Genomic DNA, 27542 nt, shown 5'->3' with positions numbered 1-27542 from the left:
AGAAATGTATGAATATACTCAGCTAGAGCTTATGCTTAAGTAAAACGGTGCAAATACATGTGCTTTGATCTGATAATGATATGAAAGGGGTTGGGGAAACTAGAACTTTTGCATACATAACATACTATAATAGTGAAAAGTGTTGTCATTGTACTCTGTCTTTTTAAATACTATAGAATATGTCCATGTATGTGTATCTCTTTGTGTTTATATATCTGTGAATGGGTATTCCTTTGGGTTCATGTATCTGTGAATGGGTATTTCTTTCATGACAGGAGCTAACTCAAGAGTATGAGGAAAAGAAGGCCCAGTATGACAGCTGTGCTGCAGGTCTGGAGAGTAACCGATCCAAACTGGAGCAGGTATAATATGAATGCTATGTGTAGACCCCTGACCTATCTACTAACACACCCAACAGATCACCATATCACCACATATCAAATGTTCTCTATTTACATCATTGGAATGTGCTCTGCGTGAGGACCAGTTCAGTACTGCCATAGCAACAAGCATCTGATGCTTCAGGCCTGATGCTTCCGTTTCCTATTGCCACATGTTTTCATTCACCACCTCCATTGCAGGAGGTGAGAGCTCTGAGGGAGGAGATGGCTCAGGAGGAAAACCGATACCACTATATCAACTGCATGAAAGAGGTAAGTGGTTCAGGTAGCAAACAATCCCCTCCCCCAACACCTGTTCTGTGACCGTCAACCAGAGCTCTCTCTCTCTGCCCATCTCTCTCTCTCTTCACAGATCATTGAGATGCAAATGCAGCGAGCAGCAGAGGAGATGAAGGCTTACGTGTCTCCTGATCCGCAAGAGAGGAGGAAGACCATCAGGTGAGTCTGCCAGCTGCTTAGGACTTCTATTACCGCAGTCACCTCCATATGCTACGATAACAACACAATGGGTGCATACTGTATGCTACTGTTGCCACCCACCTCCCCCTATACCTCCCTCAAAGGACACACTCACACAGTCTGTTAGTAGATTCACCCTAATAGGTCACCCTCATTTCCAAGTGTGTCCAGAAGTATTGCTTTGCTATAGAAAAATATGTAAATATATATATATTACTGGTTGAATAAAATATGTTATGGATGTTTGCTATGTTGTTATTCAACTACCAGGTAGTATTTTCCTTGTAAAACTCACAGTAATGTCATAATAGCAGCGTTGAGCTTGCGAAAGTGAAAAAGCTCACATGAACTCTGACCCCCTGGCTGTTTCACAGGGAGCAGTACATGAAGAACATTGCAGAGCAGGAGTCCCTGGGCAAGGTGAGCAGAGAGGTGCTGTTTGTGCTTTGTCAGGGTGCAGGCACGGTGCCAATCCTGTGCTGCACTGGCATCTGAAATGGATCCCCTGCAAACACAGGCACCATACTTTGGGTTCCTTCCTTTTTCACCCTGATAAGAGGGATGCCAGAGAGGATGAAGGGTATGGCAGAGGGGGCTCAGCTGCATTCCTGCTAAACCATTTGGCCCAGTAGACAAGCTGTAATGTCGACGTGCTGCTGCAGTAGACCAGCAGTGCAGGCTCCTCAGAGGAGGAAGGGGAGGACCAACCTCCTCAGTGAATTTCATAAAAATTGTGAAACATGAAAAGAGTAATCCTTTTTAAATAAAACTATACTAAATATATTCACATCAAAAATAATTGATTAAAACACACTGTTATTTATGAAGATCTACAGTAGCTTCAACAGCACTCTCTAGGGTAGCACCATGGTGTAGCCGAGAGGACAGCTAGCTTCCATCCTCCTCTCGGTACATTAACTTCACTACAAAACCTAGGAGGCTCATGGTTCTCACCCCCTTCTATAGACTTACACAATATGCTGTAATAGAAATAAGTCCATGCTCATACAAACATTTTTACGGCACCGACCACCACTGCACACCAGTAAAGGTGCAGCTTGTATAACACTATGTCCATCCTCATCACTGGAGCAGCTGGAGGGATGCATGCGGATTTCTCTCTACCCTAGCTCTGTCCTAGTCCTCATCTACACTCATCTACATTTCCCCACCCCTGTCACATTCGTGACAAGCTACTTCTTTTTTAGGGTTATGAATAGGCTATATGCTAATTCCTAGTAAGTATTTGGTTGGTCAAGCTTCCCGTTCATTTATAAAAGGATGGCTTGCCTTGCAACTTATAATGAAAAGGTATTCAACTGAAAAAGGCCATTTAACAATGCTGATCATACACTGTATGCATGTTGGGCTGACATTAATTCTTAGTCTTTCCCTTTGGACAACAACAGAAGTTGCGTGAGCAGCAGAAGACTGTGAGGGAGAGCCATGGGCCGAACATGAAGCAGGTGAAGATGTGGCGCGACCTGGAACAGCTGATGGAGTGCAAGCGCCAGTGCTTCCTGAGGGCCCAGAGCCAAGCCTCCATTGGCCAGGTCATCCAGGAGGGCGGTGAGGATAGGCTGGTGCTGTGAGGACGAGGAGAATATTAAAGCAGGGCCAACTCGGGTACACTAAGCTCTACCACAATGACCAGGACTTCTCACTCATCTAACTACTGTACTTAGTTAGCCTGTTATAGTTAATTAATCTGTTCTGTTTGTCTTGCATTATATCTATTTTTAGGTGAGATAATTACTCTTCATGTATCAAAACTACTCTGCTTTCATCGCCTACAGTTAAAAGGATTCCATTCATCCAATCTGTGTTAATCCTGGTTTAGTTAGCGATTTGTGTTTTTTGTAAATAATCCCAAAGTAGGATTTAGTTTAACTGATTTATCTCCTGTGAGGAACACCTTTCTGGTGATGATATTGTGAGAGTTGCCTGATGAATCCAGAACCAAAGGGACCCATGTACCAGGAGGTTTCAGCCAGATAAGATGTTTAACTCTCTCTGGCCCTCTGACTTTAAACAAATCCACAGCCTCCATTTTAAGAATACAGCTTAAATCTATGTGTCTAAAGATAACAGCGTACAATGTGTTGCACTTGGGACGCAGCTGCACTCAGTTATTTTGGGAAACAACAGCCACGACCTTGGGTAAAGGAGCTTGCCAGTTTTGGAATTCAACCGGGCCTCTGGTTCAGACGGGACAGTGCAGAGTGAACTAATCAAGCATAATTTTCTTGCATCTTGTACTTTGGTGAAGTCTATTTCTTTGTAACACCTCTATGTAACACCTTTATTTGTTACATAAATTATACTGAACAAAAATATACATGCAACAATTTCAAAGATTTTACTGAGTTACAATTCATATAAGGAAATCAGTCAATTTAAATAAATTCATTAGGCCCTAATCTATGGATTTCACATGACTGGGTAGGGGTACAGCCATGGGTGGGCCTTAGAGTGCATAGGCCCACCCACTTGGCAGCCAGTTCCACCCACTGGGGAGCCAGGCGCAGCCAATTAGAATTAGTTTTTCTCCACAAAAGGGCTTTATTACAGACAGAAATACTCCTCAGCACCACCACCCCCCATTCAGACAATCCCGCAGGTGAAGAAGCCGGATGTGGAGGTCCTAGGCAGGCGTGGTCACACGTGGTCTGCGGTTGTGAGGCCAGTTGGACATACTGCCAAATTCTCCGTTTTTTTTGGAGGGATCTTATGGTAGAGAAATGAACATTCAATACTCTGGCAACAGCTCTGGTGGACATTCCTGAAGTCAGCATGCCAATTGCATGCTCCCTCAAAACTTGAGACATTTGTGGCATTGTGTTGGGTGACAAAACTGCACATTTCAGAGTGGCCTTGTATTGTCCCCAGCACAAGGTGCACCTATGTAATGATCATGCTGTTTAATCAGCTCCTTGATATGCCACACCTGACAGGTGGATGGATTATATTGGCAAAGGAGAAATGCTCACTAATAGGGGTGCAAACAAATTTGTGCACTAAATTGAGAGAAATACACTTTTTGTGCGTATGAAAAAAATTGTTTTTTTTTCAGTTCATGAAACATGGGAGCAACACTTTACATGTTGAGTTTATATTTGTGTTCAGTGTATATATTATATGAGTTACATAATATCCTGTTGTACTTCTCATTTAACTTTGTTCATAAAAATATATTCTTATAGAGATTCTCTGGAACCTTTGTATACTTATTAGCGAGTAGATCTGAAAGTAGGCCACATGAGCCAAAAGTGGTTCATTAAAATTGCATAGCACGTCACATATGTGCAGATATGTACACCACGTCATTGCTCTCCCTCTCGCTCTGCTGTGCGTGCATCTTGCTAGCTGTCACTCAATTCGTGAGGAGCTAAAGCTCATTGGCTACAACTCGAATTGCTAGGGTGTTGGACCATGTGGTGGAAAATGTAGAGAAAATGTCACATATTTCAGAAAAACAGTCACTTTCAAACTAGGGATTTCGTGGCTAATTGAGGTAAGACCGTAATTCTGCTCATAGAATATGCATTTATGAACTACACATTGACACATCCAGTCCAAAGCGGGAGGTTTAAAAAATACTTAGTAGTCACCAAAGTTCCGGGGCATGTATTTAATACGATATTTGAAGTTTATTGATATTTGGTTGTATTTCTGTCTGACTAGTCACAGCCTTCTAAAGGGGATGGATAACAATCAATGATACATCAAACTGACCGGTCATCCTTAGAATAAATCTCCCATTCACAAATCAATCATTCTGAATACCGGTCTATAAATGCTGATGTGAGTAAGGGGACTTGTCACTTGCTGTACCCATGTCTTAGCTTTGACTATAGCGTGGGGACTTGAAGGGGGCATTCACCCATGGTAATTTCAGCCCCCCTCCCCTCTCATTCCTTCCTCTGGGTATAGCATATACAGTGGAGAGAACAAGTATTTGAAATACTGCCGATTTTACATGTTTTCCTACTTACAAAGCATGTAGAGGTCTGTAATTTTTATCATAGGTACACTTCAACTGTGAGAGATGGAATCTAAAACAAAAATCCAGAAAATCACATTGTATGATTTTTAAGTAATTCATTTGCATTTTATTGCATGACATAAGTATTTGATCACCTACCAACGAGTAAGAATTCCGGCTCTCACAGACCTGTTAGTTTTTCTTTAAGAAGCCCTCCTGTTCTCCACTCATTACCTGTATTAACTGCACCTGTTTGAACTCGTTACCTGTATAAAAGACACCTGTCCACACACTCAATCAAACAGACTCCAACCTCTCCACAATGGCCAAGACCAGAGAGCTGTGTAAGGACATCAGGGATAAAATTGTAGACCTGCACAAGGCTGGGATGGGCTACAGGACAATAGGCAAGCAGCTTGGTGGGAAGGCAACAACTGTTGGCGCAATTATTAGAAAATGGAAGAAGTTCAAGATGACGGTCAATCACCCTCGGTTTGGGGCTCCATGCAAGATCTCACCTCGTGGGGCATCAATGATCATGAGGAAGGTGAGGGATCAGCCCAGATCTACACGGCAGGACCTGGTCAATGACCTGAAGAGAGCTGGGACCACAGTCTCAAAGAAAACCATTAGTAACACACTACGCCGTCATGGATTAAAATCCTGCAGCGCACGCAAGGTCCCCCTGCTCAAGCCAGCGCATGTTCAGGCCCCTATGAAGTTTGCCAATGACCATCTGGATGATCCAGAGGAGGAATGGGAGAAGGTCATGTGGTCTGATGAGACAAAAAGAGCTTTTTGGTCTAAACTCCACTCGCCGTGTTTGGAGGAAGAAGAAGGATGAGTACAACCCCAAGAACACCATCCCAACCGTGAAGCATGGAGGTGGAAACATCATTCTTTGGTGATGCTTTTCTGCAAAGGGGACAGGACGACTGCACCGTATTGAGGGGAGGATAGATGGGGCCATGTATCGCGAGATCTTGGCCAACAAATTCCTTCCCTCAGTAAGAGCATTGAAGATGGGTCGTGGCTGGGTCTTCCAGCATGACAACGACCCAAAACACACAGCCAGGGCAACTAAGGAGTGGCTCCGTAAGAAGCATCTCAAGGTCCTGGAGTGGCCTAGCCAGTCTCCAGACCTGAACCCAATAGACAATCTTTGGAGGGAGCTGAAAGTCCGTATTTCCCAGCGATAGCCCCGAAACCTGAAGGATCTGGAGAAGGTCTGTATGGATGAGTGGGCCAAAATCCCTGCTGCAGTGTGTGCAAACCTGGTCAAGAACTACAAGAAACGTATGATCTCTGTAATTGCAAACAAAGGTTTCTGTACCAAATATGAAGTTCTGCTTTTCTGGTGTATCAAATACTTATGTCATGCAATAAAATGCAAATTAATTACTTAAAAATCATACAATGTGATTTTCTGGATTTTTGTGTGTACCTATGATAAACATTACAGACCTCTACATGCTTTGTAAGTAGGAAAACCTGCAAAATCAGCAGTGTATCAAATACTTGTTCTCCCCACTGTACACTATATATAGAAAAGTATGTGGACGCCCCTTCAAATTAGTGGATTCTGATATTTCAGTCACACCTGTTGCTGACCGGTGTATAAAATTGAGCACACAGCCATGCAATCTCCATAGAAAAATTGCCAGTAGAATGGCCTTTCTGAAGAGCTCAGTGACTTTCACCGCTGTTATTGTGAAGGACAACAACGTCTCAGCCACGAATTGGTAGGCCACACAAGCTCACAGAACGGGAACGCTGAAGCACGTAGCGTACACTCACTACCGAGTTCCAAACTGCCTCTGGAAACAACGTCAGCACAAGAACTGTTCGTCCTGAGCTTTATGAAATGGGTTTCCATGGCCGAGCAGCCACACACAAGCCTAACATTACCATGTGCAATGCCAAGCGTCGGCTGGAGTGGTGTAAAGCTCGTCGCCATTGGACTCTGGAGCAGTGGAATAGCATTTTCTGGAGTGATGAATCACGCTTCACCATCTGGCAGTCCGACGGACGAATCTGGATTTGGCTACCCGCCCCAATGAATAGTGATAACTGCAAAGTTAAGTGGAGTAATAATGGTCTGGAGCTGTTTTTCATGGTTCGGGTTAGGCCCCTTTGTTCCAGTGAAGGGAAATATTAATGCTACAGCATACAATGACATTCTAGACGATTTTGTGCTTCCAACTTTGTGGCAACAGTTTGGGGAAGGCCGTTTCATGTTTCAGCATAACAATACCCCCATGCACAAAGCGAGGTCCATACAGAAATGGTTTGTCGAGATCGGTGTGGAAGGCGACAGGTAGCCTAGTGGTTAGAGCATTGGGCCAGTAATCGAAAGGTTGCTAGATCAAATCCCTGAGCTGACAAGGTAAAAATCTGTCATTCTGCTCCTGAACAAGGCAGTTAACCCACTATTCCTAGGCCGTCATTGTAAATAAGAATTGGTTCTTAACTGACTTGACTAGATAAATAAATAAAAACCTTGACTAGCCTGCACAGACCTCTGACCTCAACTCCTTCAAACACCTTTGGGATGAATTGGAAGGTTGACTGCGAGCCAGACCCAATTGCCCGACCTCACTAATGCTCTTATGGCTTAATGGAAGAAAGTTTTCAACATCTAGTGGAAAGCCTTCCCAGAAGAGTGGAGGCTGTTATAGCAGCAAAGAGGGGACCAACTCCATATTATTGCCCATGATTTTAGAATGAGATGTTCAACGAGCAGATGTCCACATACTTTGTCATGTAGTGTAACTCAATATACTGCGGACTGTCCTGACAGCCACAGTTAGTGGTCCCTCCCTGTGCCAGGTGGATCGCGTGGTGAATTCTAGAAGGCAGCTTGACTCGGAACTGGTTGGGATAGAATTATAACTGAACAACAGGATCGGCCTTGTCCAACTGGAGGCTTCATTTAGAAGTGTCAACAGATTAAACAAGCCAGTCCTGTTACAAGAATTCCCCCTAATAAACACAGTGGTGTGTCATCTTAACCTAATGCCCTTCGCTGACATAGTTCACGCCATCATAGTAGTTTGCCTGTGATTGCTTTGCATCACTTGGTTTGACAAAGAAATGCTGCCTTTGTTCACATCAAATTATGATTTCAAGTGAGGTCAGGTGAGGTGAGTGCATTCAAATATGTGCATGCTGCTAGGGTCCAGTCACTCTCATTGCTGTTGGTCATACTAATGTACGTAAATAATGGCTGTGGCTAGGTATGCAAACTCAGTGTGGATCACAATCTATACTGGTACATAGACTTTCCATAGACAATATCCAGCCTGGTCAGTATCCCATGTCAGAGTATATTGATATAGTTCACAGTAAATAGTCAATGGCTTTTTATTTAGCTAATTTAATAATTTAGAGCAAACTCTGGCACTGGAGAGCATGCAGGCTTATATAACAACCATATGACTCAGCTAATTATGACCCAGACTAAATCCCATGCAAGATTTTATTTTAACATGATGTGTTAATGATGCACTGGAATAAAAGCTTGTAGGTCGACACCTCTGGACCTTAAGTTGGAGAACCCCGAACTAGGGCCTACTGATCCTGGGAAAGGGAAATGTTTGACGTGTTTGTCACTGACTGCTAATATCAAACTCTTGGTAAATCCTTACCTTTGAGAACATTTCCGGACTACTTCCGTCCAATGAGAGTAGTCCACATACTGAACATGCAAGGGGCAGTGTTGAGGCACTTTTGAACAAAACAGATGAGCACTACAACTGAAGCTGAGACGATAGACCAACGCAAACCGAGGGTAGCGCAAGGATTGGACTGGGTGAATGCAGCCCTCAACAGTGGCGATTGCGGCATTCTTTTCCACCATTTTTGGGGAGATAAGAGGACACCCAAAGTAACGTCAACATTCGTCGAAGGGTCATGTTTCGTTCCAATTAGCTCGTTCATAAGGCTAACAATTTACTATTCGTATCATCAGGCAGTTATCTGAATGCATATTTCATAGTTGGCAAGCTGTATCTTTTTTCTTCTGAAAGTGTTGACTTTTAAAGAGACGGAGGCGGCTGAGTAACGTTAAACGAAATACAACTGACATAAGGAGCCGATAGTCCACCATGGATAACGCTCACACAAAGAGTGTTGAAGAAGTTTATAGCGATTTTTCTGTCAACGAAAGCACAGGACTTGGTTTGGACCAGGTGAAACGTCAGAAGGAGAAATGGGGCTCGAACGGTACGTGAACCTCTAGCTACACTTTTACTACTGGTACCGGTATTTAAGCTAACTATATTTCACTCGCAAGAGAACGAGATCAGGGTTTCCCAAACTCGGTCCTTGGCGCTCCCCCGGTACACGTTTTGGTTTTTGCCCAAGCACTACACAGTTTGATTCAAATAATTAAAGTTTGGGTAACCCTGGACTAGATAACGTACGGTCATTTGTGTCTGTTGTTATGGTGCTTTCAAGACAACGGGGGAAAAAAGAGGTCAAATTATGACGTCAGTGATCTTCAGATCTGAAAGTTGGAGCTCTAGAAAGAGGCCCGAGTTCCCGACTTGGAATTCTGTTGGATAAACGTTAATCGCGAATTTTCCCAGATAGAGCTCGTTCTTTCCCGAGTTCCCAGTGGTCTTGAATGCACTGGTCTGAGATTTTCCAGTTCAGTTATTTTGAACGCGTCATTAGCTAAACGTCAGCACACACCCGGCTTGGTCATTGGATGACGTGATCGTAGACTACCTCGTGGGTTTCAATCTTACATTTACACATTTTACTGAACGAAGCAGTTACACGGGGGAATTGTCCAATTTAGTTCATTTTCAAGGGTGTTTAAACCAGGTAGCAAGACCGCTGCGCTGACCTGTGCATTTGGGTCAGGATAGCCGCCCGCACAGGCCCATGTAGCTAGCTATAACGATGCTCGCAGACTGGCTGGCTAACTATCGTTAGCTAAAACGAAAGCTGGTTCATAGGATCCTGTGGTCTGTCGTTTTTCTAGATGGTTATTTAGTAGTATTCTAGCGGCACCACAAATTATGACGCCATGTGTGTATTGTAATGAGGAAACCTTCAGAATAAAAGCCCGTATTGCAATGTGGGTAACTCATTCAAAAGAATTTGCATTTTAGTCATTGGCAACGTTTATTGTGCCAACAAAAGACAATAAATAATTTATTAAAACAAATACATTTTAACTTTTTTTTTTTTTTTTTTTTTTTTTTACACCAATAACGAAGAAATAATATGTTGACACTTTGGGCTATATAGAACTTTTCTATCTGTCTCAGCTAAAGTGTATAGGAAAATGCTCAGTAGGATCTTAACTAACCAAATATATGTCGTTTTTGAGGGGAATGTGTCATACATATTCAGAAGCACTTCATTCTCCACCCCATCCATAGCTGAGACGGGGTTTCTCTCCACAAGCCAATATGTACCCCATGTAAAGTCTATTACAGTGCATTGCGTTGGGGGCGATGGAGGTGGAGAACAAAGTGCTGCTGGATATGTATGACACAGTCCCACTCCAAAACTACACACATTTGGTTAGTAAAGACCCTACTGAGTATTTTCCATCCCAGTGTATCTGAGACAGGTTGTAACGTTTTTTTTCTTTCTCTACATCCCAATAAGTATCCCATATAGAGTGTTTTGCATTGCAGTAAATGGAGTTGGTGGAATAAGGAGTCACCCGCGCTCTGTATTATACCTGTTGCCCAGCATGAGACCAATTCAAGTTTTGCAGACTCTATGGAGTAATTCCAATAACGTGTTTTATTAAGTGCATTTCTTAAAATGTAGCCTACACAAAAGCTTTCAACGTAGTACAATTTTATTTTTTACATGCGCCGAATACAACGGGTGTAGACTTTACCGTGAAAAGGAATTTGAAAAGGAATTTTAACACAATAAAATAACGAGGCTATATACAAGGGATACCGGGTCAATGTGCAGGGGTACGAGGTAATTGAGGTAATATGTACATGTAGGTAGGGGTAAAAGTGTTTAGCACTGAGGATGGATAATAAACAGCAGCGTATGTGAAAGTGTGTGTGGGGGTAGAAGCTGTTCAGGAGGCTTGGCGCTCTGGTATAGCTTGCTGTGTGGTAGCCAGGAGAACAGTCTCTGACTTGGGTGGCTGGAGTCTTTGACAATTTCTAGAGCCTTCCTCTGACAACGCCTGGTATAGAGGTCCTGGATGGCATGGAGCTCGGCCCCAGTGATGTACTGGGCCGTACGTATTATCCTCTATAATGTCTTGCGGTCAGATGCCATGCAGTTGCCATAACAAGTGGTGATGCAGCCAGTCAAGATGCTCTGTGATGCAGCTGTAGAACTTTTTGATCTGCGGACCCATGACAAATCTTTTCAGTCCCCTGAGGTGAGAGCGGCGTTGTCGTGCCCTCTTCACGACTGTGTTGGTGTGTTTGGGCCATAATAGGTCCTTAGGGACGTGAACACAGAGGAACTCTAAGCTCTCGACCCACTCCACCACAGCCCTGTCGATGTGAATTTGTGTAAACTTTCAAAATAAAAGTGTATTTTATTTCTACGGCTCCTGACCAATTGTGCTATTTTGTATTTTTTTGTTGTTGCTGATCTTAACTTTTTTTTTAAACATGAGCAAAAAGAGCTTCTGGACATCAGAACAGCGATCACTAACCTCGATTTGGATGAGGATTTGTATTTCAATGAGTCGGCGGCGAAGGACATACTCCCGGACCAGGCCCAAATCACAGACACTCGTAAAAGGTAGAGACAGCGTTCTAGAGGTTGACGTGCGGGATACCTGACGAGACTACGTCGGCGAGTGGATAAACCTTCGTTCTATTGGCGAACGTGCAGTCACTGGAGAATAAACTGGACAAGCGCCATCAAGACTATCCTATCAATGTGAGCTGAAGAACTGTAATATCATGTGTTCTCAGGACATGGTTGGACATGTAAAATAAAAATCTAGTTTTTTCCACATACGACGCAATCTCTACTGCACTCCACACTGCCCTTTCCCACCTGGACTTCCTGACCCCAGGTGGTGAGGGTAGGCGGCAACAACATCCGCCACGCTGACCCTCAACGATCACCGACAATAATGAGACAGCCTATAGGGAGGAGGTCAGAGATATACACAAGATTGTATATTGGATGTCTGACAACTTTCAAGGTGACCTCTGAGAAGATGGGTTAAAAAGAATCCCTACACCACCATGAATTCAAACATTGAGTGGGCAATGTTCTTACCCTCTACGCTTTTGCTACCGTTAATGACTCAGCCAAACTCAAGGCTGTGGTTTCACACAGTGAATGCAATTAAATGAAGTCCCTGTTTTTCAAAATCCTGGTGGCAAAGTTTTAGCTTTGCACAATCTAAACCAGGACATAGGGGGTTAGTGGGAGTCATTGGGGTCGGTGGTAGTCAAAGCTGAGGTGGAGATCAATAAATTGCAATGCCATGTCATGATCGATTGTCAAAATGTAAGAACGTTACTTAACCATTTTCCCTAATGGTGTGTTCTCTTTTCCCTGATGCACTTTGGATTGGACCATCTCCAGAGCTACCTGCTGAAGAAGGTAACACTTGTTGAAAATAGTTTGTTGTAAAAATTAAACCTAATTCTGATATTTTCTCCAATTATTTGCAAAAGAGCTGATCTGATTGGTCAAAAGACCAATTTAGTGAAAATAATATCCGGAATGGGCTGCCTGTGTAAACGCAGCCTATGTGATGCATCATTTTTTTCTTGATTTCATGTCATTTAACAACTTTCATTCTACAGGGAAGTCTCTATGGGAGCTTGTTGTTGAACAGTTTGAAGATTTACTTGTAAGAATTCTTCTGCTGGCAGCTTGTATATCTTTTGTAAGTATATCACCTGGACAATTTTTTTTTCTTCCTGAGATAGGGTTTAGGGCACACTAAATTTGGTAATGCTGCTGTTTGCCATGGGTCAGTGTTCCCCCTTTTAATAGGCTAGCCCTTGATATCAATTAGCCAACATTTTACATTAGACAAGTATAGATTGATGTCTGTATTAGAAGCATGTCACTGGGGAATTTAGTCACAGTATTCTTGCTTTCACCGTAAAGGTTTAAATTAATATACTTTTGAATGCATTTGATTGCTTTGGTTAATTTTGTAGATGTGTCAATCCCCTTACAAGCAAACCCCTAAATCATCTGATCTTATGCTTGCTGTCTGGAGTTGTTGAAAAAAGCTAATGAGTAGGAGTGGGCTGTCTAATGGAAAGGGAAAGTTTGTTTGGCCTCGTGGCATGAGGTGTGGACAGCAAGTGCAAATGTCTTCTGTTTTTATGCCTCTGCTGAGGTTACATTCATAGATCAGGTGGCTAAACAGCTGAGAAGGCTAGCTACACATCTGAGGAATGGTGACAACAGCAGTTGCTTGAATCGAGTTGCTATCACCATGTGTCTAACAAGACATTTGAGTCGTCTTGTACTCTTTCAGCGTAATCACTTCTATCAGGGTTCTCACTGGTAGTTTGCCTTTCGTCTTGTGTTTTGACATTTAACATTACATTATTGGTAGTAAGTTGCCTATACACAAGCTAAATGGTTTGGTGGAAATGTAACTGACAGCATGCAGTGATCTAGCCTAAATTCCATAGTCCTACAGTATTAGCAGTGTACTGCTACATCTGTGTTTACTATTCATGTTCTTAGGTAGTGGACAGACGGATGTTTTTGCATTGGAAAATATAGTGTCAGATACCATGCGCATTGATTTGAGGAGGTGGGGTCCTTTTGAGGCCAATATGGAGGGTTCAAGAGCTGGAATCTATAATCCCTGGTGTGTGTGTGTATTTTAGAGGAGCTGGTATGTAGTGTGCCCAGCCGTGCGATATGAAGGTGTCAGTGGCTGCTGTCCGGGGGACAGGGCACCACTGAAGACCAAATTTGGGCTCTTACCTTCAGTGAGAAGGCACATGCCAGACGAATGCACCATTCCGCTCACTCCCATACTTTTGGTCGGTGGTCAGATCTGATTGTGGGAGTAATGGGCTCATAGACAGGGAAATAAACGGGTGCAGCAGGTTGTTCATGATGGTGTCTGTGTTATGCAGCTTTGTCTCGTTGAAGTGAATTCGTGTGCTCTTATTCTCAGCAGTTAAGAGGGACATTATTCAAATGAGTCCCACTCCCAGAAGAGTGTTTTTATCTCCTGTTTGTGAGAGAGAAGGAGTGCTGAGTTGAAGAAGAGCTTTACTAAATGCACAATGTGTGGGTTGTGATTGATTACAGAGCAGTGGTCCTCCTGGTAACTGGTTTAATGTTTGTGGGGGGTTGGTTTGAGGTGGTAAGATGGTTGTCTGTTGGTTTCAACTGCTCATATTTGATATGCATACTGTGTATGATACTGAGGGCCATTGATTAATTTAGCCAAATGTACTGTTATGTGATGTGCTGACACTGATGCAGCATTACAAATCCAGTCCATTTTTATAAACTTTGTAGCCTTACTCTATTTTCTGCGTTTGATTGACAGTTTTGTAGTGCAAATGCAATTTATGTGCAACATTTATTATAAACCTCAATTAAATCTGGCAGCATGATTTAATTCAATTCTGGTTCAATAATCACCTCCTTATAATGCACACTATTGAAGAAAAGTTTCAAATTAAATCATGTTGCCAGATGAAAATGAGGTTCATGGTTAATTTTGCACTTATTAGCTCAAAGCTTTAAAAATTTTTTAAATAAATGTGACTGCCATTGCTAAGTTAATTAGTCATTTGAGATTGTATACTTCTACCATGTTTGGGTCCATTGGCAGGCATGGATGAAGTTTGTCTGTTTTTTAACAGCAATGCTTTCTCCATGACATTTAGTGCAAGCTTATTTCACAACATACTTCAATCATAGCTTTCTTAACATGATTATGATCATTTAAATTCATAGTTGTAAGCGCGTAGTAAGTATCCAGGGGGAATAATGTTGGTACGTGCTCCTGTACTATGTGCAATAATGGATCATCTCGTTGTCTTGTTTACCGTTAGGTCTTGGCCTTATTCGAGGATGGAGAAGAAACAATCACAGCGTTTGTGGAGCCTTTTGTAATCTTACTCATTCTTATAGCCAATGCCATAGTGGGTGTGTGGCAGGTGAGCAACTTACATTACATCATTTAGACCTCTTTTACAGTATCTTGAATGTCTGTGTGGAGCTGCAATGACAAGTATTCAGAAACTCTTGTTTTGCTTATATGCTGCTAGCAAGTGACTATAGGCAAAACATGCCACCATTAAAAAGTTACAGGTAGGAGTATCCACAAATCTCATACATTCTGCTTGCTGGTCACATGTCTGCTTAACTCTTATTAATCTCATGCTTTTCAATAGAAAGTAAATGGGCAGAGGAAGGAAGTGAGTCATTGACTACATTTGAGACCAAATTGACAACCCTCCTCGCCCAGCCTTGACATGTCTGTTGCTTTGTTGATGTTTACACACAATGGTCTCTAAGCCATTCTCTAATCCGTATTTGCAGTTTTTGCAAAGAAAAATCAGCCTGTAGCAACACAAAAAGGCTATATGCTCCCTTAGGATTTATTCATTCGGTCTAAACTCATGCATATTTCTGGAGAACTAGGCTACATTTCCTCAGCTGTCTGTCAACATAGATGGCATGTTTGTGAGCAAATGACCTTGAACATTTGAATCCAATCCATAAAGCATTTATGCGCAGCCAAAGAATGAGCATAAAATATTGTCAATCACTCTGTTTCAAACAACAAGTTGATAGTTGTCTTTTTTCCTCAGTTTTGATGCCCACTTTCTAGTGTCAGTTAGAATGTCTGTCACACTGGTTGACTTTGCTTACACTGCCAGGCAGCTCCTAGGAGGAATATCCAAACCACTGTGTGCCATGGAGTAGACTCTAACCTCTGTCCCCATAGCACTTATATGTTGAAGCTGGTCAGGAAATGTGGACTTTAGAACCAAGCATTCTATTCCTCCAAGTTATTGAGTAAACACAAACGTGACTTTGGCACAGTGTGTGGATTTTCTTATTTAGCTGCTGTTCTCATAAATGTGACATTCCCTATGACGCAGTGTTAAGAACTTACACTTCTGTTTTCTTAAGCATAATCAGTACAGAAATGTACTATTTTCAGAATGTAAAATATGCAAAGGGAATCCCCTGGTCCTTGTCATGCACGATCTCTAACATTTCCTGCTGTCAATGACTTTGTGGTTAAATTTTTACAGCCACATCCATCAGAGTTAATGATACAAAGTGGCATGGTTAGGCTGTTGAAGTGACATTGTGCCTTTTATAGAAGTCACATATCTGCAGTTTGTGGGATGGTGAAAAGTCAAATAGCCTTATTTGAATTGGCTTCTAAAATGTCATCAGATCATCTATTTCAGTATGTAATATGTATCCAAACAGTCAACGTTTCTAATCTACACAGGAACGCAATGCTGAGGATGCCATTGAAGCCCTTAAAGAGTACGAGCCTGAGATGGGCAAGGTCTACCGCCAGGACAGGAAGACCGTTCAGAGGATCAAGGCCAAAGAAATCGTGCCTGGAGACATCGTCGAGGTTGCTGGTAAGTTGGCCCTGTCTTTCTCGGTGCTGTAGGACGCATTAAACCCACATCATTTTTGGTGATTCAGTAATTTGGCTTATGAATAACCATTATTTAAGATTGAAGCAAAAACAGTTCTTAGTCTTCGTTAGGAAAAAAAGGACACTCCTTCTAATCTATTTTCACTCAAACCAGCATAGTTTGACACCTCACTCGTGTACATTTTATTTTTAATCGGACTCATGAATCCAGGCATGTTTAGGCTTACATTTTAACAGCAAAATCTCATTTAAATTCCCCTCTCCCCCAGTCCCACTGCAAAGGTGACACCCTACATGAGAGGTGTATTTTGGGATGTTTCTATTAACCCATTGTCCCAAAGGACTAGGCACTAGTGGTGCTAAGGACCTCTCGAATCACATGTGCATGTTTCCTGGGGTGCTAAACTCACGAAGGTGCACTGCACACAGCACACCACCTTGACGAGGCTCCCATTGTGTTCAACCATAGTGCCATGCTAGCACATTCCCATTAGAGCCGGTAAACTGAACCTCGGAGTGGCTCATCTCTCACGTTTCCTCAATGCAGCTCATGAAAGAGCCTGGTATGATTTACCCAAAGTCGGTGACTTTAGCAGCGAGAGAGACGTTTCTGCTTGATTTTCAGAGGAATTGTGTCCTGAAAAGCATGTGGCTGCAGTGCAGCAGGGGATGGACATGGATGTAGTCAACTGATGTGCAGTAAAATACTGGAGTCCTTGAAGCGCTAATGTTATCATGATACTTGGTTTAACCCTAAGCCACTGAGGTGAGATTGGGTTTTTCTGTGCGTAGTGGTGGGTTTTATTTTTGGCCTGAATAGCCTGTCTAGATAATGGAATCATGGTGTATTTATAGCAGGCAGTGACGGTAGTTCCTTTCTGGGGAAAAGTGTTGCCGTGTATGACGTGGGACTCCAAGCAGGACTCCAAACTCACCTTGAGAAGGGCACTGGCAGCACAGTGCATTTGCTACTTGCTCGTTTCTATTAAACCCATTGTTTTAGAGTGACGGAACATTTGGTTTGGGGGTTAATGTTTAACAATACCTTCATGATGGTATGGTTATCAAAGTGGATCCTGGATGTATTAATGAGTGTTCTGTATATTTGCCTTTATTTGTTGCACAGGAATCCTTGACTGGTCCTTGCTGTGTAAAAATATGATTGAGTATAGACGTGATTGGTTGTGTAGAGTGAAGGTCGCTTATGGTTTTGCTGTATGTTTACTCAGGAAAATGGCTAACGGCCTTGCTCGGAAACCAGACTCTCTTCAAGGAAACAGTCGGCAAAGCAGATATTGTCAGAGTGATGCATTGTGGATGCTGTCAGGTGGAGATTGAGAATGTCACCTAAGCTTAGAGAGCACATTGGGGAAATCCTGCAGAGCCTTTTCAGATTGGTTTCTGTGAGGCTCCTTTCTGAATGTTTGCCCAAATCCCCAGTGTGACCCCCTGCCATGCAGGAAGGCTGGTCATGACGCAGATGCCAGCTTACTGCTGAGGCAGAGGACGCAGGCTGCGCTTGACTGGCTGAGCTGTGAGCAGAATACTAAACGGGCCAATCTCTGGCCCTGCCTGTCAGGGTACCACTGTGGGCCCTGACACAGCCAGCCTCCCGCTCCACTCGTCAATGTGTTTATTACACATAGCTAGTAGTCATCAACATAATGTGTCTATAGCCAGGGGTGTTGCAGTTCCACAGGACTGAGGAGAGTCTGGTCTGGTCCCTGGCTGGTGCATGTTCAGTACAGTAGGGGCCCAGATACTGATGGGGCAAGTCGGTGTGGGGTGGGATGAGGGGAGGGATCTCTCAGCTGCTTCTATTGTTTGGACAGCAAGATGACCTTGTAGGGAAGTCCGTGTCAATGGTGGATCGCGATCTCACCTCTCCCCCCCACCTCCAAGCCCAACACACAGAGACCCTACCCATCACCACTCTCCATGGCCTGGGATTCCAGACACTCAGCGTGGCATTTTGTGTGGCCTGCTGTGGGGTCTTTTAGCAAATGTCTGGTCCAACCAGGTGTTTGCTGTACCCAGCTTGTCAGCAGGAGGCACAATGGCTGTCTGGGACTTAGATGAATAAGGTGGAGGGATCTGTATGTTACTGCATCAGCATCTTTTCAAGTTCAATCTGCTGTTCATTTAGCGCTGGGCCCGGTTTCCCGATAGCGATGGAACTTAGGGAGTGTTTTAACAATGCATCTTTCCTACAAGGGCTGAAGATGTAACATGCATTTTCCTAAACACCCCGTAGAGAGAATGTTTAATAAGTGAGTCATTGGAGCATGTAGCTACTGATAGGATCGAAAGATCAGATCAGCTTTCTCCATTCAAATCTTACCTTAGCATTAGAATTGTTCCACAATACTGACGACGAATCAGCTCCTAGAGATATTGTTATAACCTATGGCTTCAAATATTGAGGTGTTTTATTCTAATGCTTAGCCTATAATAATGCACTATATCAAGATTTTGCACAATTATGCGCTCATGTTACCCATCATGAAATATATTGAGGCAATTTTTATACAGTAGCCTACAATTAGCAAAATAGGGCTCAATTGATTGAACATGAAATGTATTTCAATATTATTTAAATATATAGTGTCTTCAAAGTAATAGATTTTCTCACGAAACTACACACAATACCCCATAATGACAGTGAAAACGTGTTTAAAACATTTTTTTGTGCAAATTTATTGAAAAATATCAAATTTACATAAGTGTTCACAGCCCTGAGTCAATACATGTTAGAGTCCCCTTTGGCAGCGATTACAGCTGTGAGTCTTTCTGGGTAAGTCTCTTTGAGCTTTGCACACCTGGATTGTACAATATTGGCACATAAATAATTATTCAAGCTGTCAAGTTGGTTGTTGATCATTGCTAGACATAGATTTTCAAGCAGATTTAAGTCAGAACTGTAACTCGCCCACTCAGGAACACGTTGAGGCTTCACTGTCTTCTTGGAAAGCAACTCCAATGTAGATTTGGCCTTGTGTTTTAGGTTTTTGTCCAGCTAAAAGGTGAATTTGGTCTGTTTTGAAAGCAGACTGAACCAGGTTTTTCATTAGGATTTTGCCTGTGCTTAGCTCTATGCCTTTTCTTTTTATCCTAAACTCCCTAGTCCTTGCCGAAGACGAGCATACTCATAACATGATGCAGCGATCACCATGCTCAAAGGGATATTCAATGTCTTGTTTTATTGTTACCCATCTACCAATAGCTGCCCTTTGTTAGTCATTAAAACCTCCCTGGACTTTGTGGTTGAATCCGTTTGAAATTCACTGCTTAACTGAGGGACCTTACAGATAATTATGAGTGGGATACAGAGATAAATACAATTTGGCAGACTATGGTTCTTACAAACCATTCAAATAAAAGTACTTGTTTTGGACTGTGTATTTAAAAAAACACTGAAATTATTTTAAATACTAGATACTCAAAAACACATGTATTTGAACCCAGGTCTGGTATCAACCAACAGTTATTAAGCCACTGCAATTTTCTGAATGTTGTTTTACATTGTCCTCGTGTTCCAGTGGCAGCTAATCCTGAGGCATGTCCTGCATTGACTGCTGGGAACCTGCGCTATGCTGTCTGGTTCTAGAATTGGTGGTAAAGGGGAAGACATGCTGGTCTGACCCTGGAGAGACTGTTAAGCGAAGCCACTAACGAGGAAGATGTTGACCTCAAGACAACAGAGAAACATTAGTACCCTTCAGAGCTTATTTTTTCAGAATACATTACTGTGGTCAGACTGTAGCGTTGTACACAGCTTCTCATGACCACATGTGGAACAGTACATTAGAATATTAAGAAGACTGCTGTGTGGAGAGGGAAGGCAGGACGAGTCATCAACACTCCCCTTTCATTAAGCTAAGTAGAGGGATTAAGAGGGTTTAATTACAACCTTTTCAGGGTGTTAATGGCAACAGAATGCACTGGGACAGGACATCCAGAGAGGTCTTTAGCGATCCATTTCAATGTCTGCAAAAAAAATCTTTGTCTAGTGTATGATGTGTCCCAGCATATAGAGGCCATAGAGAGTTTGAAGGCATGTTGACCCCTGACCTCTGCTCTTCCTTCCTATCTCCCAGCAGAACGCTGTTAGTCGGGCAGCATCTGGTTTACATCTCACACAGCATAGGCCGCTGGTCTTAATCTAGGTGTCATGTGGCTCTGTCGCAGTGCCCTGTTGCCACAGCAACCAAACCTGGCCCAGGACAGGACATGGTGATCTGTCTGTAGTGTACTGTACAGTCCTACACACAGCCCTGTTCTGTTGGTTATGAGAGGAGACTGGAGATCTCAGTACACCCACTGAAAACAGGAAGTAGAGATTAAAGCCAGACCCTTGGTTGTTACTCCAACTAGCTTTAGGCTAGTGTTCATGGTCTCACATGCTCTTTTTTTCCTTTTGTAATGTTCTCTGATTCAACAAGTTCTTTGGCCCTTTGAATTGTTAGTGTACTGTACACTTGGTTAGTGGTGAATGCTTTCTAGACAAGAACAGCTGGTTAAGAGCACTTGAAAAGTTCTAGGACGTAGTTACCCGTCAAGTGCTTCTAAAATAGCCTCCTCAGAATGAGCTTTTCAGCCTTTTGTTGTAGCTGCCATAAGCACCTGCACCCTCAGGATTGTCCACAGAGAAACCTGCTGTGTCATGCAGTCAAACACAGCAGGGCCTGTGTCAGTCTGTCAGCAAAAGCAGTTTTTCTGTCTTCCTGGTGTGGCAGCCTTGCTTGGACCTACTCCACAGTTGTAAAGAAGGGCACCCCTGGAAGTCATGTCTGGCACTGGTTCACGGACTCTTGTGTCTGTGCGTCTTGTTGCTACGCGGCCTGTCTCAATCTCCTAGGTGTGGAGAATCACTTGTTGGCAAGCCTTGGGGTGAAAATGTGTTCATGTTTGAGGAGACTTTTGGCCTGGTACCAAGTAGGATGTTGACTTAAAGGGATAGAGGATAGATTCACACACACTTCATCCAGAGCAGGCCTGCAGGCCAGGCCAACTGCACCAGGACAATTGTATGTGTTGTGTTCCCCCATAAGGACATCAAGTGTTATTGTAATTGGCTTTACGCCCTGTAGTCACCAGCGTTTCTTAAAACATTTAATGTGTCTTGGCACAGGAAGTGTTGCAAAACCCTAAGGATGTGGCCGTTATGGGGGGAAACGTTTGACTGTGGTCATGTTTTCTTTCAGTTCAGCTTGGCGTCAGATTGTATTTTGAAACTCCTCCCAAATGTGGTATCTTTCTTTGGCCTGTAGATAATATTCTGTAACTGTTTGCCTTTGTCTGAATAGCTTTCAAAGTGAGCCTGATGATAATTTGATGTTGCAGCCCATCCAAGGCCAATCCATTGCATACTTCCCTCTGTGAGTTAGGTCTCCTGACCTTTTCAGAAGTGAAATGCATTGTTCCACGTTTAGACAGTTGAAAGATGCCATTGAGCTCTACACAATTATTTCTGAGAAAAGCGGTCTGTCTGTCTGTCTCTCATGGTTGGGCCATGTCCACTGATGGTCCAGAACTCCTGGCACCAGTGTCAGCATTAATACGGCCTGACACACACACCCAACTGCTCGCATCTCTCTCTTTCGCTCTCTCTGAGCCAAGGCCTTGTTGGTGTTGAGGCTTATGTGTCTAGCTTTAATATGTGACAGCTTAGGGACACCCGCTTGTTAATTTGAAGGTTTAAAAACAAGGAGTTTGAAGTTAAAGAGTGTACTGTGTGCTAAGCGCCACTCCTGTTGCGTCAATGAGCTTTGGAAAGCGGGGCTCCATGTCTGAGTGACAGCAGCTGGTGTTATCTCCTCCGCCTCTTCCTGTGCAGTGGGGAGGACAGGAAAACAGCTGGCATTTAAACCAATCAATCAAATATATTTTATGAAGCCCTTTTTACATCAGCAGTTGTCACAAAGTGCTTATACAGATACCCAGCCTAAAACCCCAAGAAGCAAGTAGTGCAGAAGCACAGTGGCTTGGAAAAACTCCCTAGAAAGGCAGGAACCTAGAGAGGAACCAGGCTCTGATGGGTGGCCAGTCCTCTTCTGGCTGTGCCAGGTGGAGATTAGAACAATACATGGCCATTAAGGCCAGATCGTTTGGACAGCTCATTGGGGGAACATATTTAAATAGTTTTCCCATTTTTGGCTGTGCGTATTGTTCATCCCATGCTATTTTCCTCTCCTCTCAAGGGCACAGGGGGGATCGGATTAGTTTACTGTCTGTTCAGTCCTGAAAAAGGAATTCTGACATTCATGAACATGTTTCTCTCCCCTGGCTTCCACCAGTCTCCCTCAATTACCCAGATTGGGCATATTATTCCAGGACTCACTGTGTGTCTTGAAAAGAAAGGTCATGTTTGAAGGACATTGAAGACATTTTAATACCATGTTAAGTCTCCAGGTCTGTGAGAGCCAATATATATGTTTTTCTGTAGAACTGTGCCCTGCAGCGTTTATGTACTAATAGGTTGCAGAATCAGGTCGCCACAATTCAGATGTGACCCAAATTGTCTGTCTCCTTTGGGACGGGCCTTTTTATGGCTTACCGGTCCTCCGTTTCCTCATGCTGCTCTGGCTCTCCTCTCTCCGCTACAGCAGAATCCAGTACTCTGCCTCTGTGTGGCACAGCAACCAACCCTGAAATTAGCTATAGTCTGTCAGTTAACACTGATGCTGAATAAATGACTTCTATATTTCAGAGAACGGCTGGGTAGTCTTCAAGGTCCAAAAGTCTAAGCACTTTGCAGGATGGGTATTTTTTATAATGTTCTGCTTTTAGTATTGGCTTAGACTTGAATATGACTTTGCACATCCACAACCAGTTTCCTTGTCTTGAGACCTGTAACTGTATAGTATCTGTTGTATGCTGCTACAATGACTTGACGTAATGGACAGAAGTTATGGAGGTCACGTCAATTATCTGTCTAGTTTTCCCTGCTTGCAAAATGTGCAATGCATCATTGTCCGTCTATGATGTTTTTTCAATCTGTGTACCTCTAATTCTGTCTTTATATCTGGTTTCCCCCTCGCTAGTTGGAGACAAGGTTCCTGCAGACATCCGTCTTACGTCCATCAAATCTACAACACTGAGAGTAGACCAGTCCATCCTGACCGGTAAGACACATGGCTGTTTGCTGCACTGTTCTTTATGGAACAAACTTAGGCTACTCTACATCTCTAGTAAAAATAGACAACCTGTCTTACTCCAAAAGCATAACAAAACTCTCTCTTCCTGTGTAATGACATTGTATGCTAATTTCAGGTGTTCTGCAGCTGTCTTTACTGATAGTATGAGCTCCTCAGAGCCTGCAAGCATACTGTATGACTCACTTTTAATTGTCGTCTGCCACAGGTTTATTTGCCTTCATTCCAAATAGGCAAACTTGAACTGTTTATTCCTCCTCCAGAACCAAGTTATTCCAAACTTTCTTTTATTGGAGAGTCATGTCCCTAACAAATCACCTCCATAGACTGGTAATATTGTAATATTCAAGGAATGTAGGAGTCAGTTCAAACCCAACTGCTCAGCCCCAACTCACAACAAACGTTTGTTTTACTTTAGCTTATCAAAATAAGACTTATTATTAATAATTGAATATCATGACACTGTTTAATTGAGTTCGCCTCCTCTGAGTCGAGAGCCAGGGTTTCCACTTGATCCACATTATGATAAGAGGCTTTGCCCTGCACCATGCGCACCAAGAGCCATGAAAGTTACACATTGATTGTGAAGTGGGAGTCTATGATTTGAAGTTGATACAGTTTTTCCCTGAGGCTTTAGACACAGCCAAAGGGATATCTGTGTGATACGTGACCTACGCTGCTCTCTGCTGTGATTCCAGGCGAGTCGGTCTCTGTCATCAAGCACACGGACCCAGTGCCTGACCCTCGAGCTGTCAACCAGGACAAGAAGAACATGCTCTTCTCCGTAAGCAACACTCTTCTCTCTTCACTCCTTACTGCTCCTTGTAGCGGCTGTGTGATGATTGAACTCTCCACCATCAGCTCGTAGTTTGAGATTCTCCTTCAGTTACTTGTTTACAGTCAAGCTCAATGGAGTTGAAGAACATGCTTGATGCAGGTATCCCTTAACTTTCCTAAACGTCATTAACAAATTATGCCAGCATCACTCAATATCAAAAATGTACTTAAAAATACAGACCCTGCTATTTTATTTTGGTTTGTAAATATAGTTAAATATTCTATCTAGTCTGCTCTCCTCAAGCTTGTGTGATTGTGTGGCAAATAACGTTCCACCTGTGTGTTTTCAGGGCACCAACATCTCGTCTGGCAAGGCTATTGGTGTGGTGGTGGCCACGGGCGTGAACACTGAGATTGGTAAGATCCGTGATGAGATGGCAGCCACTGAGCAGGAGAAGACCCCCCTGCAGCAGAAGCTGGATGAGTTCGGGGAGCAGCTGTCCAAGGTCATCTCCCTGATCTGCATCGCTGTGTGGATGATTAACATCGGCCACTTCAACGACCCCGTCCACGGAGGCTCCTGGATCCGCGGCGCCGTCTACTACTTCAAGATCGCCGTGGCCCTGGCCGTGGCCGCCATCCCCGAGGGTCTGCCTGCTGTCATCACCACCTGCCTGGCCCTGGGCACCCGCCGCATGGCCAAGAAGAACGCCATCGTCCGCAGCCTGCCCTCTGTGGAGACCCTGGGCTGCACCTCTGTCATCTGCTCCGACAAGACCGGCACCCTCACCACCAACCAGATGTCTGTCTGCAGGGTGAGTCTGGTTGGTTGTTTTACACGCTGACTGGACAGTGAAGTTTGCCTCTGAATTGGCTCTGTTACCTTGCTGTGATACTGTTTCAGAGTATGTGTATGTGTGCAGAAGGCTCTTTTGTAGTGGAGAATCAAGAGTGAGATGTGTTACAAAGAGGTGGTGAGGCAGCGACGCGCTGCGGCTTTGATAGACAGTCAGCCATTAGGTGTTCATCCGCGATGCTCTTGCATAACTGACCTTGCGTCACCGCTCTGCGGAGCATCCAGTCCCTCCCACTTTCTGAGTGGCACCCTAACACACCTACAGCTCTTTCCCAGAGCAGAGAGACATTTCATTATTCATGAGCATGTTTATTCTCTCTTTGGTGAATATGCACAGATCTTTGGAACTGCTGACTCCACTCCTTTAAACTTTGACCTGTTGCATTATTTAGTAGGCCTATGTCTATCAAATGTTTCTGGATGATAGGTTCTTTATTTGGTAGCGGCCATTTATTTCCCAGAATACATTTCGTTTGAGCTAGCATTCCATGGGTCTCTGGTCTGTTTTAATGTATGTCCCTCTGTAGTCACTTCCTTTCACCTCTGGTGCAGACTGAAATTATTAGGGGAAGGGGATGTCAAGTTAGTTGCACAACTAAATGCATTCAACTGAAATTTGTCTTCTGATTTTTAACCCAACCATTCTGAATCAGAGAGGTGTGGGGGGCTGCCTTGAAGAGAAACTTCAGGATTTTGACAATGAGGCTTTTTTTATCTACTTCCCTAGAGTCTGAACTCGTGGATACCATTTTTACGTCTCCGTGTCCAGTATGAAGTTAGAGTTAGCGCAATGGCTGGAAGTTTATGGATATCTGCTAGCACAGGGCACTCCAACCCTGGTCCTAGAGAGCTTCCATCCTGTAGGTTTTCACTCTAACCCTAATCTATCACACCTGACTCTAATAATTAGCTGGTTGATAAACTGAATCGGGTTAGTTACAACTGGGGTTGGACCTACAGGATGGTAGCGCTCCAGGAGCAGGGTTGGAGAGCCCTGTGCTAGCGGATACCCATAGACGTCCAGCCATTGCGCTAACGTACGTTAGCATTGGATCACGAAACTATCTCCAACTTCCTTCATACTGGATACATAACATAAAAATTGTATCATGAGTTCCTCTGACTCTGGGGAAGAAAATAAACGGCCTCATTACCAAAATCCCGAAGTATCCCTTTAATCGACGTCCATGTCATTGGCGCCCAGGGAGCAGTTGTTGTTAGGATGCATGATGAAATTTTTCCATAATACACTAGTAAATTAGTAACTACTTGTCATCATATCCTACTGTACCTATCTCATTGTTCCATGAAGTGATGATGACATTTGTTTAAGTAACACATGTTTTAGGCTGTGACGAGTTCTCCACATTGCTTTCACCTATCCCAGTAGTTTGAGAATGGGATCTCTGGTGTAGAAGCTAGGAGCTGAAAGAGAACCATGTCTTTTTCAGGTTACTACCCAGTGACCACCAAGCAACCCCCATCTCCCATTTCATCTGTCAGTGATGCTTGGAAAATCTTCCACAAAATAGTTTGTGTAGAATTCACGACTTAAGCCTAATGTATTCAGCGAGAGGATGTAATGCTATTTTCTTCTAATCATCTGACGTCAGCAGGGCTCTCTGAAGTGTGGCCTCCAGCTGGAAAAGGACATGAATGATTACCATCACTCTTCCTTCATCCTATCTCTCTGACTGAGACTGCTGGCGTGTCCCAGCTGACTGGCTGTTGTGACGTGGTGTTAGTTTGCACATACCTACTACTAGGCTTGGACCAATCCAGTTCTTCCTGTGGGAAAAGGCCCAGCCCTCCAGGCTTCAGCGCACTCTTCTCTTTATGCTGGCTCCCTGACAGATGGCTTCCATTATTTACTTATGGACTAAACCAAACAAGCACTGCTCACTGCTAGACTCCTGCCTTAGCTCCCACAGCCATAGGGCATCCAAATCCCTCCAGCCCAGAGAGTATCTCACACTCACACACACACACACACACAGTATAAGGTGGTCTACAGCAGTGTTTCCTAACTCCAGTCCTCCAGTACCCCCAACAGCACACGTTGTTGTAGCACAGGACAAACTCGCCTGATTCAACTCATCCAGGGCTTGATTAGTTGACAAGTTTGTCTGGGACTACAACAAAAATGTGTGCTGTTGGGGGTCTGGAGTACAGTTGTGAGAGCTGATCCACAGGCTCTGTGGTGGTGACTTGCTGTAGTCCACTGTGCTATTATGTGGTGTTTGTTGCCATCTACAGTGTAAGTTAATAAACGGCCTCTAATGTAATGTTGTAACCATACATCTTTTATGACTGAAAATAACTTCTA

General features: G+C 43.5%; 2 protein-coding genes across 4 annotated transcripts in view; both read left to right on the top strand.

Annotated features, from left to right (window-relative positions):
- ift81 (intraflagellar transport 81 homolog) overlaps positions 1–4066 on the top strand; it is a 32855-nt gene extending 28789 nt beyond the window's left edge. Inside the window, exons 14-18 of the mRNA XM_055919392.1 lie at positions 276–362; positions 582–653; positions 754–839; positions 1235–1280; positions 2270–4066. Coding sequence (XP_055775367.1) covers positions 276–362; positions 582–653; positions 754–839; positions 1235–1280; positions 2270–2452 — 474 coding nt within the window. The 3' untranslated portion in view covers positions 2453–4066. The remainder of the gene's footprint in view (positions 1–275; positions 363–581; positions 654–753; positions 840–1234; positions 1281–2269) is intronic.
- A 4428-nt stretch (positions 4067–8494) lies between these two features.
- LOC129853392 (sarcoplasmic/endoplasmic reticulum calcium ATPase 2-like) overlaps positions 8495–27542 on the top strand; it is a 29336-nt gene continuing 10288 nt past the window's right edge. The window contains exons 1-8 of one of the 3 annotated variants that reach the window (XM_055919385.1): positions 8495–9069; positions 12391–12408; positions 12615–12697; positions 14853–14957; positions 16271–16409; positions 23473–23553; positions 24282–24367; positions 24711–25175. In XM_055919385.1, coding sequence (XP_055775360.1) covers positions 8952–9069; positions 12391–12408; positions 12615–12697; positions 14853–14957; positions 16271–16409; positions 23473–23553; positions 24282–24367; positions 24711–25175 — 1095 coding nt within the window. In that variant the 5' untranslated portion in view covers positions 8495–8951. The remainder of the gene's footprint in view (positions 9070–12390; positions 12409–12614; positions 12698–14852; positions 14958–16270; positions 16410–23472; positions 23554–24281; positions 24368–24710; positions 25176–27542) is intronic. The other 2 variants (XM_055919384.1, XM_055919383.1) reach the window with 2 other exon arrangements.

Source organism: Salvelinus fontinalis, chromosome 4, assembly GCF_029448725.1.
Source record: "Salvelinus fontinalis isolate EN_2023a chromosome 4, ASM2944872v1, whole genome shotgun sequence".
In the NCBI taxonomy this organism is placed as follows: domain Eukaryota; kingdom Metazoa; phylum Chordata; class Actinopteri; order Salmoniformes; family Salmonidae; genus Salvelinus; species Salvelinus fontinalis.
Note: the sequence above shows the minus strand (reverse complement) of the source record. Positions and strands in the feature narration are given on the sequence as shown.